The 16,386-nt window shown below is 36.2% G+C and overlaps 1 protein-coding gene across 1 annotated transcript in view; it reads right to left on the bottom strand.

Moving 5' to 3' along the window:
- Positions 1–7,675: 7,675 nt before the first annotated feature.
- Positions 7,676–16,386, bottom strand: part of NRN1 (neuritin 1) — a 10,198-nt gene continuing 1,487 nt past the window's right edge. Inside the window, exons 2-3 of the mRNA XM_089682199.1 lie at positions 13,474–13,618; positions 7,676–8,888 (exon numbers count right to left, since the gene is read on the bottom strand). Coding sequence (XP_089538325.1) covers positions 8,657–8,888; positions 13,474–13,618 — 377 coding nt within the window. The 3' untranslated portion in view covers positions 7,676–8,656. The remainder of the gene's footprint in view (positions 8,889–13,473; positions 13,619–16,386) is intronic.

Here is a 16,386-nt window from a genome sequence, read left to right as displayed (position 1 = left end):
TACCTCTTTGTGGATAGGTAATCAATGTATACTTTTTATAATGTTATAGATATAGTAAAGCAATCATACACAGACATACACACAGACTCACATTCATTAAAATTACTATTTGAGCTGCTGTAACAAGTTTCATTGATAAATCTAGTGCAATCTCTAAATTCTCCAATTAACAGTCATATCATTGGATTTTTTTCAAGAAGTCTGACTCCAGCAGCGTGAGTTTTATGGGGTGTTATGGATTACTTTTCCAGGTCTACCTAAGGAAGAATGTGCATTTAAGAATAGGAACTCTTTATTTAATATAGGACATATTTAAAGACAGACATATGGGGCTACCAATGCCTTCTGAAGGTGCTATAGTTGTCTGCCTTCACACCTGGAACAAGCATGTAACTAGTGAAGTCATTGCTGATCTGCATACTTGTTCTGGGGAAGTGACTTAGAAAGTACTGAAATCTGGGTCAGCATGACAGTGCATATAAGCAGCATTTTCTAGAGGAGTTCAGCAATGGCAGCCTACATATTTTAAAAGTGCATGTTTCTCTCTAATAGATCAACATAAAGTAATATGGTGTATGCAGTACAGTAACTTGGTTCCCATGCTTGCAAACTTTGAAATCTGAGCTAGTTTTTGGGTCATTAAGCCTTGGTTCACACTGATGCGGTGTGGAATTCTCATTGTTTCCTGTGCGAATTCCGCATCGCATCAGAATCGCATTTCGTTCATGCGAACCGCTGCTGGTGTGTATGTTAAGTTAGCAACACCCCGAAAGTGGTCCGCAAAACGTAGTGAGATGTGCAGAATCGGATCACACAGGTGTGAATACCCATGCAATCAGATTCTAGTGCGGATCAAAACATGGGTCCTGCGCGTTTTTGGTGCGAGTGCGGTGCGATTAGAGCCATAAAAAATGTATGGCTCCAATTACACTGCACACAAATTGCATGTGATTTGCACAGGAATGCGGTACGGTTCCTGTGCGAATCACATGTTATATACCGCACCGCATATATGTGAACCCGGGCTAAGAATCAGCCACTCATCTCCAAACAATATAACAGGTGGGTGCAGATGCGTAAATTTGAAAACATCTGCCATGACCTTGATTTGCAAGCATAGGAATTGTATGCCCGCTGGCTGGGTGCATGTTTATGGAGACCAAATCCATTACCGCTAACAATAACCCAAAGCAACCAATCACTTATCTATTTATTACCAACACATTCTAAATTATGTACAAAGTCCATAAACCATTCATCTACCTCTTTACCATGGAGGCACTTACAGTTTACGATCCATATCACTGTCATACAGTCTCTATGGCAAATGTGGACTGATGCCAGTTAACCTACCTGAATGCTCTTAAACAGTGGAGAAACCTAAACAAGGAATGCGAGAACATACCAGGGTTTTTTAGTAAAGAAATAGAGACTGTTCACAAGTCAAGTTCACTTAGGGCTCATTCACAATAGCTTTGCTCTCTGAAAAGTGATCCACATGTAGTTTTCTGTTTAGAGATCATTGACAGTCAGTAGAAGGCATTGTATCGCCTCCTCACTGCCTGCTTTACCCTCTTGAACCCCGTCACAACACTGCACATGATTTCACAGCAGCTCTATTCACTTGAATGGGTCACATTCGTAGGGCGGTGGGGGATGGGGGGGGGGGTTGATGTGGGAGGCATAGTTATATTTGTAAACTCCAGCTTCTACCTCTGCAGCAAAAGAGGGTAGCAGTTGGTAGGGTTTTACTGCCTCCCAACCAGGGGCGGACTGAGAACTCATGGGGCCCCCGGGCAATAGGGGATCATGGGGCCCCTGTGTCCTTGCCCATACTCAAAAAAGCCTATGAAAAAGGTACCAGGGGAATCTCATGGGGCCCTACTGAAACTGGGCCCTCGGGCAGTGCCCGAGTTTCCAAATGGTCAGTCCGCCCCTGCTCCCAACCACTAGTGTGAATGAGCCCTTACTTTAATGACTAAGGTGAAGTGCTATTCACTTTAATCATACAATCACATGCAAGCAAAATCCTTTTTTTTTTCTTTTTTTTTTTTTTAAGTGTCCCTTGATTTTGGTATTCAAAGTGAAGCCATCTACACCTTAAGCAGCCCATAGATTATGCAATTTTCTCTCCTTCCATCACGGGTAAAAGGAAAGAAAATTGCTCAACACAGTCAGTGTTGACAGGGGAATCCCTCCCTCAGTGCTATAATGATCACTGCTAGCTGCTATAGCCGTCGGCAGTGGTTGCATGAAAAAAATCTGACAGGCTGGTTGTACTGAAGTCGACAGATGGATCGACTTCAGTACAACCAGCCTGCTCATAGATAGATTGAATCTAGGCCGGATCAGCAGGGACCGGCCAAGATTCGATCCTTCTATGGCTGGCTTCATCGACTAAACTAAGTGAATAGTCACATACAATACATAAACTTTCCAAAGTTAACATTCTCTTTGCTAGGTGATCAGTCTGTATTTATTTTGTAGATCACCCCCACCATTTCCATTCTGATAGTGAGGCTAATTCAGTTTAGAATCTTCAAACAAAAATTGTGTGTGAATGATGATTATCCAATTATGTGAAAAGGAAAATTCCTGTTCGCCTATTTCATCTGCACATGATTGGGTATTCAAAATAGATTGGAACTTGCTTCTCACATGAATGGATAATTGAAGTAAATATTCACAAAATGTGTCCTTCAGTAAGCTGCCCAATTGTCCTTGGTGACAACTGCAGGCAGAACTTACAGCAGCCAGACCAATAAGAGATGTATTGATTGGTCACCATGGCTCACAGTGCATTTACCTTACAAATATGTGTCTCAATACATAGAATAATGAGGATCAATCTATTAAAGGGACTTTATCTTAAAGGGACACTAAACTGATTGGAAAAAAATATATATTGTTTCATTGTTTGTATTGCTCTATGCCTCCACCAGTTCTCCCAATCTCTTTTTTGCTGCTGTGATAGGACTTCCTATTAGTGGGTGGATATGTTTATTCTCCATAATCCTATGGCATGTAGGAATGTAGCCACTCTCTCTTGCTCACTTCCAATATGGACTAGGGACTATGAACTACCCTGTCCACCTATAGACTATCCTTGAAAACCCATTTATTCAGGGAAGCCTACCCCACCTCCACTTAAGAACTGTACTTGAGTTACCTCCATCAGATCATCCCCTGCAGCTATTACATTTTACAACTCCACCCTTTAGATTGTAAGTTCCATGATCTAGGCCTTCCTATTCCTTCATGTAATAAACTGTATGGTAATTTTACTGTCCCCCTTTATATTGTAAAGAGCTGCATAAACTGTTGGTGCTCTATACATCCTGTATGATAATAATAATATGTAGTGTGCATAGAGCAGCACACATGACTGCAACTAACGCACACTGCTCATTCCAAACAAAAGGATTTGAAGGGGAGAAGGAGATGTTCAGGAGCTCACAGAAAACATGACAAGGAGGCAGAAATACAATATCATGAAAATTAGATTTACAGGGCCATTAGGTAGTGATTTTGTATGGATTATTGTGAAGGATAAGTATATCATTTAGGGCCAGTTCATACTACAAAAATGCACTCCGGATGCATCCTGAATATGTTTTTGCTTACAGTTCACACCACGCACAGTTCCGGTGCAGAAGAAAATGCAGCATGTTCTAATTTTTTTTCTGCTCCGGAAACTGACTGGAACTGACTGCACTAGTGCAAACTAGGGCCCTCTGGAATACATGGAAAACACTGTGCATGCATTTTTTATGCAGAAAAAAACACATTGAACTGTACCTAGTGTGAACTAGTCCTAAGGGCCAGTTCACACTACAATAATGCACTCCGGATGCATTCCGGGTACGTTTTTGCTTACAGTTCACTCCACACGCAGTTCCGGTGCAGTTTTGATGCAGTTTGCCATCTTACAGTATGATTCTGTGCAGAACAAAATGCAGCATGTCCTATTTTTTTTTCTGCTCCGGAAACTGACTGGAACTAACTGCACTAGTGTGAACAAGAGCCATTGGAATACATGGAAAACACTGTGCATTCATTTTTTATGCAGAAAAAAAGCACACTGAACTGTATCTAGTGTGAACTAGTCCTAAGGGCCAGTTCACACTACAAAAATGCACTCCGGATGCATTCCCGGTACGTTGTTGCTTACAGTTCACACCACACACAGTTCTGGTGCAATTTTGATGCAGTTTGCCATCTTACATTATGGTTCTATGCACAAAAAAATGCAGCATATTCTACTTTTTTTTCTTCCCTGGAAACTGACTTCACTAGTGTGAACTAGGGCCATTGGAATACATGGAAAACACTGTGCATTCATTTTTGATGCAGAAAAAAAGCACACTTAACTGCATCTAGTGTGAACTAGCCCTTAGTGTCATTTTAACACCATGTCCTCATGTAATCCAATCTAATAAAAAATAAATAAAACAAAAATGTACTGATGAAAAATCTGATAGTGTTCTGAGAGCAGCCTGCCTCCTCTAGCCTTGCTTGTAATCCTATTAGCAATACGTGCCTGCTGAGGCTTTTGTGTGACTGTGGCTTGGTGTGTGATATAGAGCAGGCTGCTGGCTGGTAATGAGAGTCACATCTGCATGGTTCTAGACTTGGAATAACAGTGAGACAAGATTTCCCCAGAGGATTTATTTTTTTTGTTGAACATATTTTTTTTTTACCTCGATTTAAAATGCTAACAAGATTGCTATGAAAATCAGAATAACATGTGAAACCCTGTTTGTAAAATGAATAAGCAGTTCACCTTCAGCTTCAGAACCAGATAGGAGCTTCTCATGCACTAGGTGTCTGAAAGACTGCATGCATGTGCTATATATAGATCCCAAGCTGTCACGAATGCACAGGCAGAGAGGAGGTGAAATCACATGAGCACCGTGTGCTTCACACTTCTAGAAGCACCCTTTTATTGCTTGTTCCTCCCATTGTCTCTAAAATAACTTATACCACACCAGAGGACATTCACACATTACAATTGGCCAACACATAGTTGAATTTAATTCCTACAAATGAAGAAGAACTCATGATTGCCAGATCCTGATATAGTACATAGAAAGGTCATATATCAATATAATGTGTTCTATTCATCTGCTCTTGTGTGGCATAATACACAATTGTTTGTATGATCTCCATCTCAGCTTGTAACCTTTCAATGTACAATAGATTCGGCCATCTATGAATAGAGCTTTTTATAGATCGGGGGAACTTGAAAGATGAAATAAGCATCCCCTACTTGGCTTATAGGAGCAAGCACATTGCATTATGGCATCAAGAAAATAGGCTTTTGTTGAGAAAATAAATAAAAAAATACATTTAATGGATGGAACGTGAAATGTGCTGCTGCATTGGGAAGAATCAAATGGCATGTTGTTGTTGTTTGTCTGTAGATCTGCTGCCTTTTGGTGCTTTCATGTGTATAGACAAGTATACTCTAGACATCAAGAGCCTATAAATAGAAAAGGTTAGAGCATTTTCCACTGCTAAATCAATACAGCTAGTCTCCTCGCAAATTCAGCTGAGGTGTCTTATTAATTATGAAACGACTCATCTGATGTACAGAACAGGAGCTCTTCTTCTGCACCTTAATAATGCTGACCTTTTGTTCAGCAGAGGCTGCTCTGTTTTTATATTATTACTATTATTATTATTATTATGATTATTCTATTCCCTCTCTTCTCACATTGCCTTTATATCCCCCTCTGCTGACCATTTTATCCTTTCTTTTCCTCTTTTTTTGTGTGTGTCCTAATCCTATTTTATCCCTTTTTTCCAAATCCCTCTATTACCAATTCTGGATATTGATAGTTTTTATCTTCATTTTTATCTTTTTTTTCTCTTCCTAACCCTTTATTTCCCCTTTATCCTCTCTAAAGGTGAAGCTATGTTCACTTTTCATACACAATCATAGGTAAGGAAAAATACAATTAAATTGTTTTATTTCTACATCTCTTCATTTCTACTTCATTGGGGTACATTTACTAAAGGAGCAGAAAATGTTAGTGAATAAAGGGAAGCAATGTTTAGTCCCAACACACACACACACAAAAAGGTTTGTTGATCGCACAGCATTGAACTTAGGGATTGATGAGCTAAAGGCAATCAGGCTTCTTTGCAAGGATATTTCCCACAGAGATTACTGAATGAGGTGAAGCTCTCCATCATGCCATCATGTGTAAGCAAAAATGCATTTTTTAATTTTCCATGCATGTGATTGGGTATTTTTTGCAAAATGAAATGTCACCACATTCAGTAAGCTCTGGGGAAAATGTGGTGACATTTCATTTTGCAAGAAATACCCAATCACATGGATGGAAAATTAAAAATAGCATTTTGGAGAGCTTCACCTCATTCAGTAAGCTCTGGGGAAAATTCCCTTGCAAAGAAGCCTGTTTGCCTTTAGCACATCAATCCCTAAGTTCAATGCTGTGTGATCAATAAACTTTTTTCTTTTTTTGGGGGAGGGGGGGGGGGATACTGGAACTAAACATTGCTTCAAAATTCACTAACATTTTCTGCTCCTTTAGTGAATGTATATTCGTTATGGCTCATTTACTAAAGAAGAAAAGACAGTTTACATGTTCACTGAGCTTAGTAAATATGGGTTAGCTGTGTTCACTTTAATCGTCCAATCAATCTAAACGAAAAAAAAAATCTTTTTTTTTTTCTTTTTACTTACATATGATTGGGTATTGAAAGTGAATATAGCTTCACCTTTTCGTTGTAACTCATTTGTTAAAAAAAAAAAAAAAAGCATGTTCACTGTGCCTAGTAAATCACTTAGTTCATCCAATCACCTACAACTAAAAATTCTGTTTTTCTTTGTTGTTTTCTAATGTCCTATGCATATGACTGGGCATTGAAAGTGAACACAGCTTCACCTATTTTGGTTCATTTACTAAAAAAGCAATGATTACTTGCTCAGTAAAATGAATGCTGGGTACAGCTTTACTTTATTCACTAAGCTCAGTAAACATTTTGCTTGGTGAAAATTTTTTACTCCTTTAGTAAATCAACCCCAATATTTATGTAAAATGAACAGTGTCTTTCAGACATTTATTATTTATTCTTAGTTTTTGTTTAAATAAACTGTTCACAGAGCTTTATGTGTAGCTGTGTTCACTTTTTTTCATCCAATCACCTACAACTAAAATCCTGTTTATGATTATTATTATTATTACTATTATTTCCACAACTATAATGAACATTCAATCAAAACAGCTTCATCATATTTACTAAGTTTAGAAAACATACTGTGAGGAATGAACAGTCCCCATTCCTTTATTAAATCATCCCCATTAGGCTAAGTCAGCATTCACTTTGTTAATAGAACATTGTCTATTCCTTTAGTAAATCAACTCCAATCTCTCTTCTTTTCCCTTTTTCTCCTTTCTCTCCTTCTTCTTTTCTTTCTTTTTTTAATTATCCTTAAGTCCCTTCTCCCTTATCTCATCCATATCAGAATCTCCATCTAAAAACTCTTCTACTAGGAATATCCACGAACATTTCAAGTATACAGCTTTGAATATTCAAGTAATTACCAAGCCCCTAGACAAACCTGCTTTAGATAAAATACAATAACTCTCTCCAAAAAAATAAAACACTTCATAACAAATATAGAATTATAATAAAAGACACACCCTTTTGAAACAATAATTTTATTTAATATCTTGTACTATACTTTGTAGCAAATATCTTTTTTTGCTGATTTGAGTTTATAATAAACTTTATTTTAAATTACATTTATTTATTTTAAAATCAAGGCTCTCTTTTATTTCCTCTTATGTCAAAATCTCTTATTTTTATAACTATTTGTTTTTTTTTAACGGTTATACATTTATACCCCCATTTGTGGTTTACACTGTCGGATACGTAAGTAATATGTGTAACACCTAAACCAAGGAGAATAAAGAAATAAAAGGCAGTGAACTTGGAAATATATCTTGGCAACAGCAGATAAAGCTAAATTCCCTCAGCAGTCCATACAGCATACTTGGCCACTCAGAAACTCAATCATCCTTCCAAGCATTCACTCTACTTTAGTGTTATCCTTGATAGACTTCCCGTTGCTCGTAGGCGGAGCTATGTTTTCCTTGGTTACATAGTTGCATTGTAATGAGGAAATCATGGTTCTGCGGAGGAGGGGTTATGGTGAACAATAGATTGCTATTTGACCATATGTTTCACATGTGAACATCTACAGCACATCATCCATATGTGACAGATCCCGTGGCTTATATTCAGCATGTCGTGATTTATTGAGAGTTGAGCCCGCTTTCATTTCCTCCTTGTATTATTATTATTGTTATTATTATTATTAGTTGGCCCAGGGCCTTTCCTGAGTTTCTTTTGCAAAGAAAAAAAGGGCTCAAGGTTTTCTATTTTGCTATTTGAGGATGTAAAGCTGAGGTCCGGTTTTGGCTGTTGTTGCTCACTGTTTGGTAACATTTGGCAAACAAAACACAAAAGAAATAATATAACTTTTTTTTTCTTTTCCACAATCCTAGATGATTATTTTTGAACGTCACAGAGAACACAACGTCCCCGGAGAACGGATAGATACTTCCTCTAGAAATCCAGCAGGTGGCGGTAGTGAGTGTGGATTCCTGAAACTTTGGGTCTACTAGAAGATCCAGGTAAGTAGGGCGGAGAGAGACACCATGAGCAAAGGCAGGATGGCAATGTGGACAGGTCTGGGGCTGGCTGATCCATTAGATCCACCACACATTTGGAACAAGCTGCCTTCAATGTTGAGTTTTTTGGAATCCTTTTTCAGTTTCTCCCACATGTCTGCCGCCCCTTCATGACAATCTGCGAGCACTGTGACAGCACAGCCGTGAAATTCATTCCAGTATCTGAATGGGACATAGTAAAGACACAAGGTTAGTATACCCCTGAAAAACAGCCAGCTACAGTGAAAGCACAAGAGTCAGAAAGAAAATGCTAGTTGCCTGATCTGATGCTGATCCAGTGACTTCTCTGCTTTCCAAATCACTGACCTGGAAGTAGGCAAATCAGGAGTGCTGATTTCACTTGCTGCATGCTTGTTTTGGGTCAGGCACTCAGAAAATATTGAAGTCAGAGGCAGCCAGTCAACCAGTATTTTCAGAAGCTCAGCAAGACAACTTAAACCTTTTTCTCAGTACAGGTGCCTTGAAATCTGCACATGCCTCAACAGCTACAAGATTAGATTATGCTCTCTTACAGGATCATCCATCCACCTGAGGCTGGCCATACATTATACAATTTTCTTATTCAATTTCCTTTAGATTTACCTTCAATTATGTAGCACAAGGGCCTGTATGATTGCATACAAATTGAAAGTGTTTAGGTTTGACCTCCTATTATATGGTTTTGGTAAATCTAAAAGAACATTGTACAAGAAAATTGCATAATGTATGGCTAGCCTAAAGTCTACTGCAGTTTATGTTAAATATGACATACATATAGAGAGATCAGTACCTGCCCATCCTTCACTTAAGCTGGCCATACATTATACCATTTTATTAATCAATTTCCTTTAGATTTATCTTCAATTATGTAGTGCAAGGGCGTGTATGATTGCATACAAATTGAAAGTGTTTAGGTTTGACCTCGTATTATATGGTTTTGGTAAATCTAAAAGAAAATAGCACAAGAAAATTGTATAATGTATGGCTAGCCTAAAGTCTACTTCAGTTTATGTTAAATAAATCTAAAGGAAACTTTGTACAAGAAAATTGTATAATGTATGACCAGCATTAGTTTTCCAGTAGGCTGAAATAATCAATATATTGGAATTATGCATAATTCAAATAAGACTAAATACAATAAATAAAACTCTTTCCAAAGACAGATTTACCTTCAATTATGTAGTGCAAGGGCCTGTATGATTGCATACAATCTGAAAGTGTTTAGGTTTGACCTCATAATTGTATAATGTATGGCCAGCTTAAGTAAAGGATGGGCATGTACATATGGTTTTTGGTAAATTTAAAAGAAAATTGTACAAGAAAATTGTATAATGTATGGCTAGCCTAAAGTCTACTGCAGTTTATGTTAAATTTGACTTACGTACAGAGAGATCGGTACATGCCCATCCTTTACTTAAGCAGGCCATACATTATACAATTTTCTTAATAAATTTCCTTTAGATTTACCCTCAATTATGTAGTGCAAGGGTCTGTCTGATTGCATTTAAATTGAAAGTGTTTAGGTTTGGCCTCATACTATATGGATTTGGTAAATCTAAAAGAAAATTGTATAATGTATGGCTAGCCTAAAGTCTACTGCAGTTTATGTAAAATCTGACCTACGTATAGAGAGATCAGTACCTGCCCATCCTTCACTTAAGCTGGCCAAACATTATACAATTTTCTTAATCAATTTCCATTAGATGTACCTTCAATTATGTAGTGCAAGGGCCTGTCTGATTGCATACAAATTGAAAGTATTTAGGTTTGACCTCATATTATATGGTTTTAGTAAATCTAAAGGAAACTTTGTACAAGAAAATTGTATAATGTATGACCAGCATTAGTTTTTCAGTAGGCTGAAATAATCAATATATTGGAATTATGCATAGAAATTAAATAAGACTAAATACAATAAATAAAACTCTTTCCATAGAGAAGCAGATGTTGCCATTTTCAAGAGGCTATTGTTAGATGTTGGAAAAATAATACAAAAATAATACAGTTAGTGTATAAAAGGTATCACTGTTTAATCCAGAACAATTAACAGTGTGCAGATTTTGACTGATCAGGGCCATTCCGGTCAGTTTTATTTGGAATAAATAAACATGTTAAGCAGTCTAGGCTAAATTTACCTTTTTGCAAAAAAAAAAAAAAAGTGTGTATATTAAAATTATATTACAAGTGTTGTTTAAAGTTTTATTACTAATAATATAATTTTGTATTACATAAATATAATAATAATAAGAATACGAATAATAAGAATAATAATAAGCGTTATTATTATTGTAGTTATTTTATATATTCAAAATAATAATAATAATATTATTAATAAGAAGAAGAAGAAGAAGAAGAGGAAGAAGAGGAAGTATTATTATTATTATATAATAATATTGCAATTTTTTTAAATGTTATCGTTATTAATATTATTATATTGTCAGTGGTGAGTTGAGTTATGTCACAACTGCTCCACTACATCGATTGTATAGAGGATGCACTTCTAATGACAGCAGAGTCATAACAGCTGCCATTTTCAGCATCTCCTCTAAACACGTGGGATTCCCATCAATTGAGATTTATCATCTTAGATCAAATGGCACTCGTGTAGATTTCTGTATGCACGCGTCTATTCCCACAGGGGAACATATATTTAAAATAGATCAGTGACCCTGTGCTTCCCTTCAACTGCAGATCTGAACCCAGCTCATGTCTCCCCCTCCTTCCCTGTCTATGTAGGTGTGTATGTGGCTCTGTCTCTGCCTGTGTGTCTGTTTGCTGTGCCAGTGATTGCTTTGCCCCCAGATAGACCTTCCCATGTGTTTATAGAAAAGCAGGTCTACTGAGTAGAATTTATGAGAACTCCAAGATCACAGTAAACTCCAATATTGCCACATTTACAGTAAATAATGATATGCTAGGATGCAAGCAAAGCTGTGTCTCTCGTTGTTTTAATTGCATTTCCCACAAGGCATCTAGATCTTCCTTTTTATATTAAAAAAACAACATCATTAGTTACTATTTATTTGAAAGAGTTATATTGGGTAGGATAAAAGATAGTCGATAATCGGATTTTGGTATCAGATGTCCTTTAGGTACCCAATGAGAGATTGCACCGAATATATTATACAGCAGAAAAAGTCAAAAAGCTTAAGTTTGATAATGTATTGCTGCAGACAGTGACTGCACTTTTCCAGATAGCATTGACTCGCTGGTATATGTGTACATACAGCCTACAGGACTGGGGACATCTGTACTGAATGTTATTAGGTGTAAATGGGATATTATTTACATAAGTAAAACTCGTTTGGGGAAAGTAAACGCTGCTTGGAGCATCTGCATGTTCAGTCTCTGCAGAGTAGTAATACTGAATTGTGAATGAACATTACTATCCTCCCAGTCAGCCAGACATATGGAGAAGAGATTATTTACAATTGTACATTTTAGCAAGCCAAAAGTAACTGTTAATTCAGCAGGGATTTGTGAACACTTATGATATCACTTACTATATGTACTACATAGGTGAGTATCTCAGATTTCGTTTGGATGACATAAGTAAATATTGATACACTTTTAGAAAGAGGCTTTTGCCATTGTTATGTGTGACAGTATTTTTCGAATGATTTACTAATGGAGTTAAGAATCTTCACATAATAAAAAAAATTGGGTGAATATTCAATTCAATTTTCCAATCATGGAATTAAAAAAACAGGAATTCGCTTTTCCCTCGATGGAATAACTGAATTGAATATTTACACCATGTATTCTGTGAAGATTCTCAACTCCTTTAGTAAACAGCTAATTCCTGTCTTACTTTAGCTTTATGCTTGTGAGTTTGTACTGTGTACTTCATCTTGTTGCAGTAAAAAAAATAATTATTTACAGTGTAAAAGCCATGATATAAATCATCAAAGAAAAATCACAAGCACACACACATATATATATGTATATATATATATATATATATATATATATATATATATGTGTGTGTGTGTGTTTTATATATATATATATATATATATATATATATATATATAGTTATATTAGATATTATTATTATTATTTTCTATATTTCTGCAATATAAATAATAAAGATAATAATAATGATATACACATAGATACTATTATTTTATTAATCTATCTATCTATCTATAAATATATATATATATATATATATATATACATATATAAATTATATATATATATATGCACACACACATACTGTATATATATATATGTATGTATGTATATATCTTTATCTATCTATTTCTCTATCTATCTTTCTATCTATAATTATATTTATTATATATTATTATAGTATTATGCATATAGTATAATTAATAATAATAATAATAATAATAATAATAAAAAATATAATGGATAATACACACACACACACACACACACACATATATATATATATTTTTCCCCTATATTGTTTTTTTTAATTATATTATATATAGTATCTATACACACAACCTTCACAAGCAATTCCTGATTTAGTGAAAAGATACAGTATATATATATATATATATATATATATATATATATATATATATATATATATATATACAGTATATGTGTTATCCATTATATATGTATTATTGCTTTTATTATTAATAATAATAATTTTACTATATATATATTTATTTATTTATATATTTATTGGTAGGTGAGAGTTGTTTTGGAGGCGGTGCTTTTATAAAAGTTGATATGAATGGCAAGATAAGGAAGTCATTCATCTGTCACTCGCTGAAAAAAAAAGACTTACGAGCAAATGGTGTTGAGGTTTTTCTCTTCGTCCACGCCCTGCGAGTAGGCTTCGATCTGATCGCCCATCGTGAGCATACACTTTGAGAAGCCCTTAAAGACCGCATCACACTTGCCTGCTGCCTTCACCGCCTGCACCAGGTAAGCTGGGAAGAGAGATCAGCACCACATCAGGAGGACAGCTCCGGAGCTTCACAGTCACAGCGCTCAGCGCTGACTTTCCCCTTCCCAGCTCCCTCCACAGCCCCATTCACATATACCTTAGCTTGGACGGCATTAATATTTCATAGCAATTCTTATACAATCCTCTTTGCTCACCAGCCAGCAATCCATTGACAGGCTACAGAAATATATTTTACATACTATTGCCGTTTATATCCATGTATCCTACATATCCATGTACTCAATACAATTGCAATAGTTTAAATAAGCAGCAGATCCGATTGTGTCCAGACAAGGAAAGTCTGACATTAATGTGCCAAGATAACAAACATTTGCACTCTTCAAATGGGCCTGGCTGCACTCAGGTTTACAGATATATAGCATTGTTCCCGTGTAGTTAAAAAAAATAAAATACTGACAGAATATTTATCATGATATTACAACAATAAATTATTTTCACTTTTATTAGAGATAATGATGTGCAGTAAAATGCTCCTGCCCTATTTAAAGAGAAAAAAAATATATTTTCTCCACTCCAAAAGTAAACATAGCACAGCCATGAGCATTAAATAAACGTTTAAACTGGAGAAATGAAATGTGCTTAACAGAATATTTCTTAGATGGTGTAATATCTCCCGTGTTGCACTTTACAGACTATTGAATGAGGAGCTTGTGAGAGATATTCCTCAACAATAGCACTCCTCTGGACTGGAACCAGAGATTATACAGCAGATACTGCAGTGTGCACAGACTACAGCTAGCTGCTGGAGGGGGGCTCTTTCAGATCTGTGCTATGGTATTCCTATGTGTATATGAAAAGAAACGAGGGGGGGGGGGGGCTTCCTCTGTGATACATCAAATTCTAGGTCATCTAGGACCTGCCTTTATTTAGCACCAGACAGATGCATACCTATACACTATGACACCTTGTATATGTACGATTAAGCTGATGAAATCATGCTTTCCTGTATACAGCACCAAGGCACAATGCATTAAAATCCATATTTTTTCCATTTCCTCTAACAAATGCAGTCAGGCAGCTTTTCATTAAAAATGCATGCACACATTACCACAGTCCTTTCATCGTCTGCTTTAGCAGACTCCAGCTCATTTAAAAACACAGCACTCTGTATGGAGAAGCAAACTACTACGGTCATTCTGGGCACAGTCGGAGCCATAGATGGACCTAAAATGCTACGAATAAACGCCAAGGTGCCATGGCATGACTGCAAATGGCTCATTTATCAAAATTGCCAGAAATTGCAATCAATAAAATAGCAGATCCGGCCATACTATACTGTGCAGCCATCATCAATGTCTTTACGGTGGAAGTATATGGTCCTATTAAAAGTCATAGTGCCTAATAGGTCCCAGGGTTTCAGGGTGGAGATGACACCCTCTGACTACACGTGAATTGCAGAAAGGAAACTACATCCCCCTCCTTCATCCAATGCTTGTTTCCTTGAAGTCTCCCCACAGCCATCACTCAGGCTCCATCCTAGTACTTGACAATGAATGTGTTGATGATAGCACACTGCATGGGTGGGAAGCAGCAGCCCCAGACCAACAAATCAACAGTCCTTGAAGATGGACAACACAAACAAACAATCTAGATAAACACCAAATGCTCATACATCATGATGGAGGATTACCAGTGCAACGATTTCTTACACAAAATGCACCACGTCAGCACTGCGCATGCGTGCAAGTTAGAAAAAAAAACAAAAAACAAAAAACAGTACACCCAATTTCAGCCATTATCATATAGCAAAGGGTGAGAGTTTTTTCTCTTTTTTTTTTTTTTTTACTAATGGCCTTTTGAAACAATCAGGTTAAACATGATGTACTGCAGATCCAGATTGCAGGCTTCAGCTGCTCCTACACACTTTGCAGCTACAAGAACCATATTTGCATTTGAGATCTATGCCAACCTTGGGGGATCTAGGAACAGAGACTTGCTATCCTTTTTTTTTTTTCACATAATAGGAAATAATCCCACAGCCTGACAGTCTTGAATACTCATACATGATCTTTACGTATGTGGTTTAGTGGGTGGTGTAGATACAATCACAGTCATTACTGAAGATCTTGCTGTGTGTAAAGAGTGAAAACTATTTCCTGTACATTTGTGCCACATATCCATTAAAGATGGTAATAACTAACATGAAGGATCAATAGAACACATTAATGCTGCATACATAGAGGAAAACAACATCTACAGTGAATATCAACATTGAATGAGAGCACAGTTCTATTAATTTGTCATCCATTCACCAGTTACAACACATTCTATCAATGTGCATCCTTAGTAAACACATTTCTTTTATAAAGTCTAACAAAAAAACTACAATATTCGCACATCATTTCTGCCTATCTGATCCCCAAATATGTTTCTACAATTATAATTCTCAAATATACCATTTTCCTCTAGACAAGATAATAGAGGAACAGCGATTCACTCCATTCTAAAATACAGGATTTTTGGATACTATTTGCTGCTGAATCATTTTTTAAACACAATTTGTACATAAAAAAAATACATTGTGATTATGATGACATTATAAAAATTATAACAAGACTGGATCATTAGTTTACCATAATAAAAATCAAATATGAGGGCTTTTTTAATGTTGTATAATAAATAAAGCAGGTAAATAAATAAATTATGTTCTACTAAATAAATTGTGTTGTAATATGCGATCAAGGAACCCATATGCCCTGAGCCTCAGGATTCAGATATTGCTGTTCATAA

The sequence above is a fragment of the Staurois parvus genome, unplaced genomic scaffold, assembly GCF_062004578.1.
Source record: "Staurois parvus isolate SC_StPar_1 unplaced genomic scaffold, SC_StPar_1.0 ptg000287l, whole genome shotgun sequence".
NCBI lineage: Eukaryota > Metazoa > Chordata > Amphibia > Anura > Ranidae > Staurois > Staurois parvus.
This window is presented reverse-complemented; position numbering and strand designations above follow the sequence as displayed.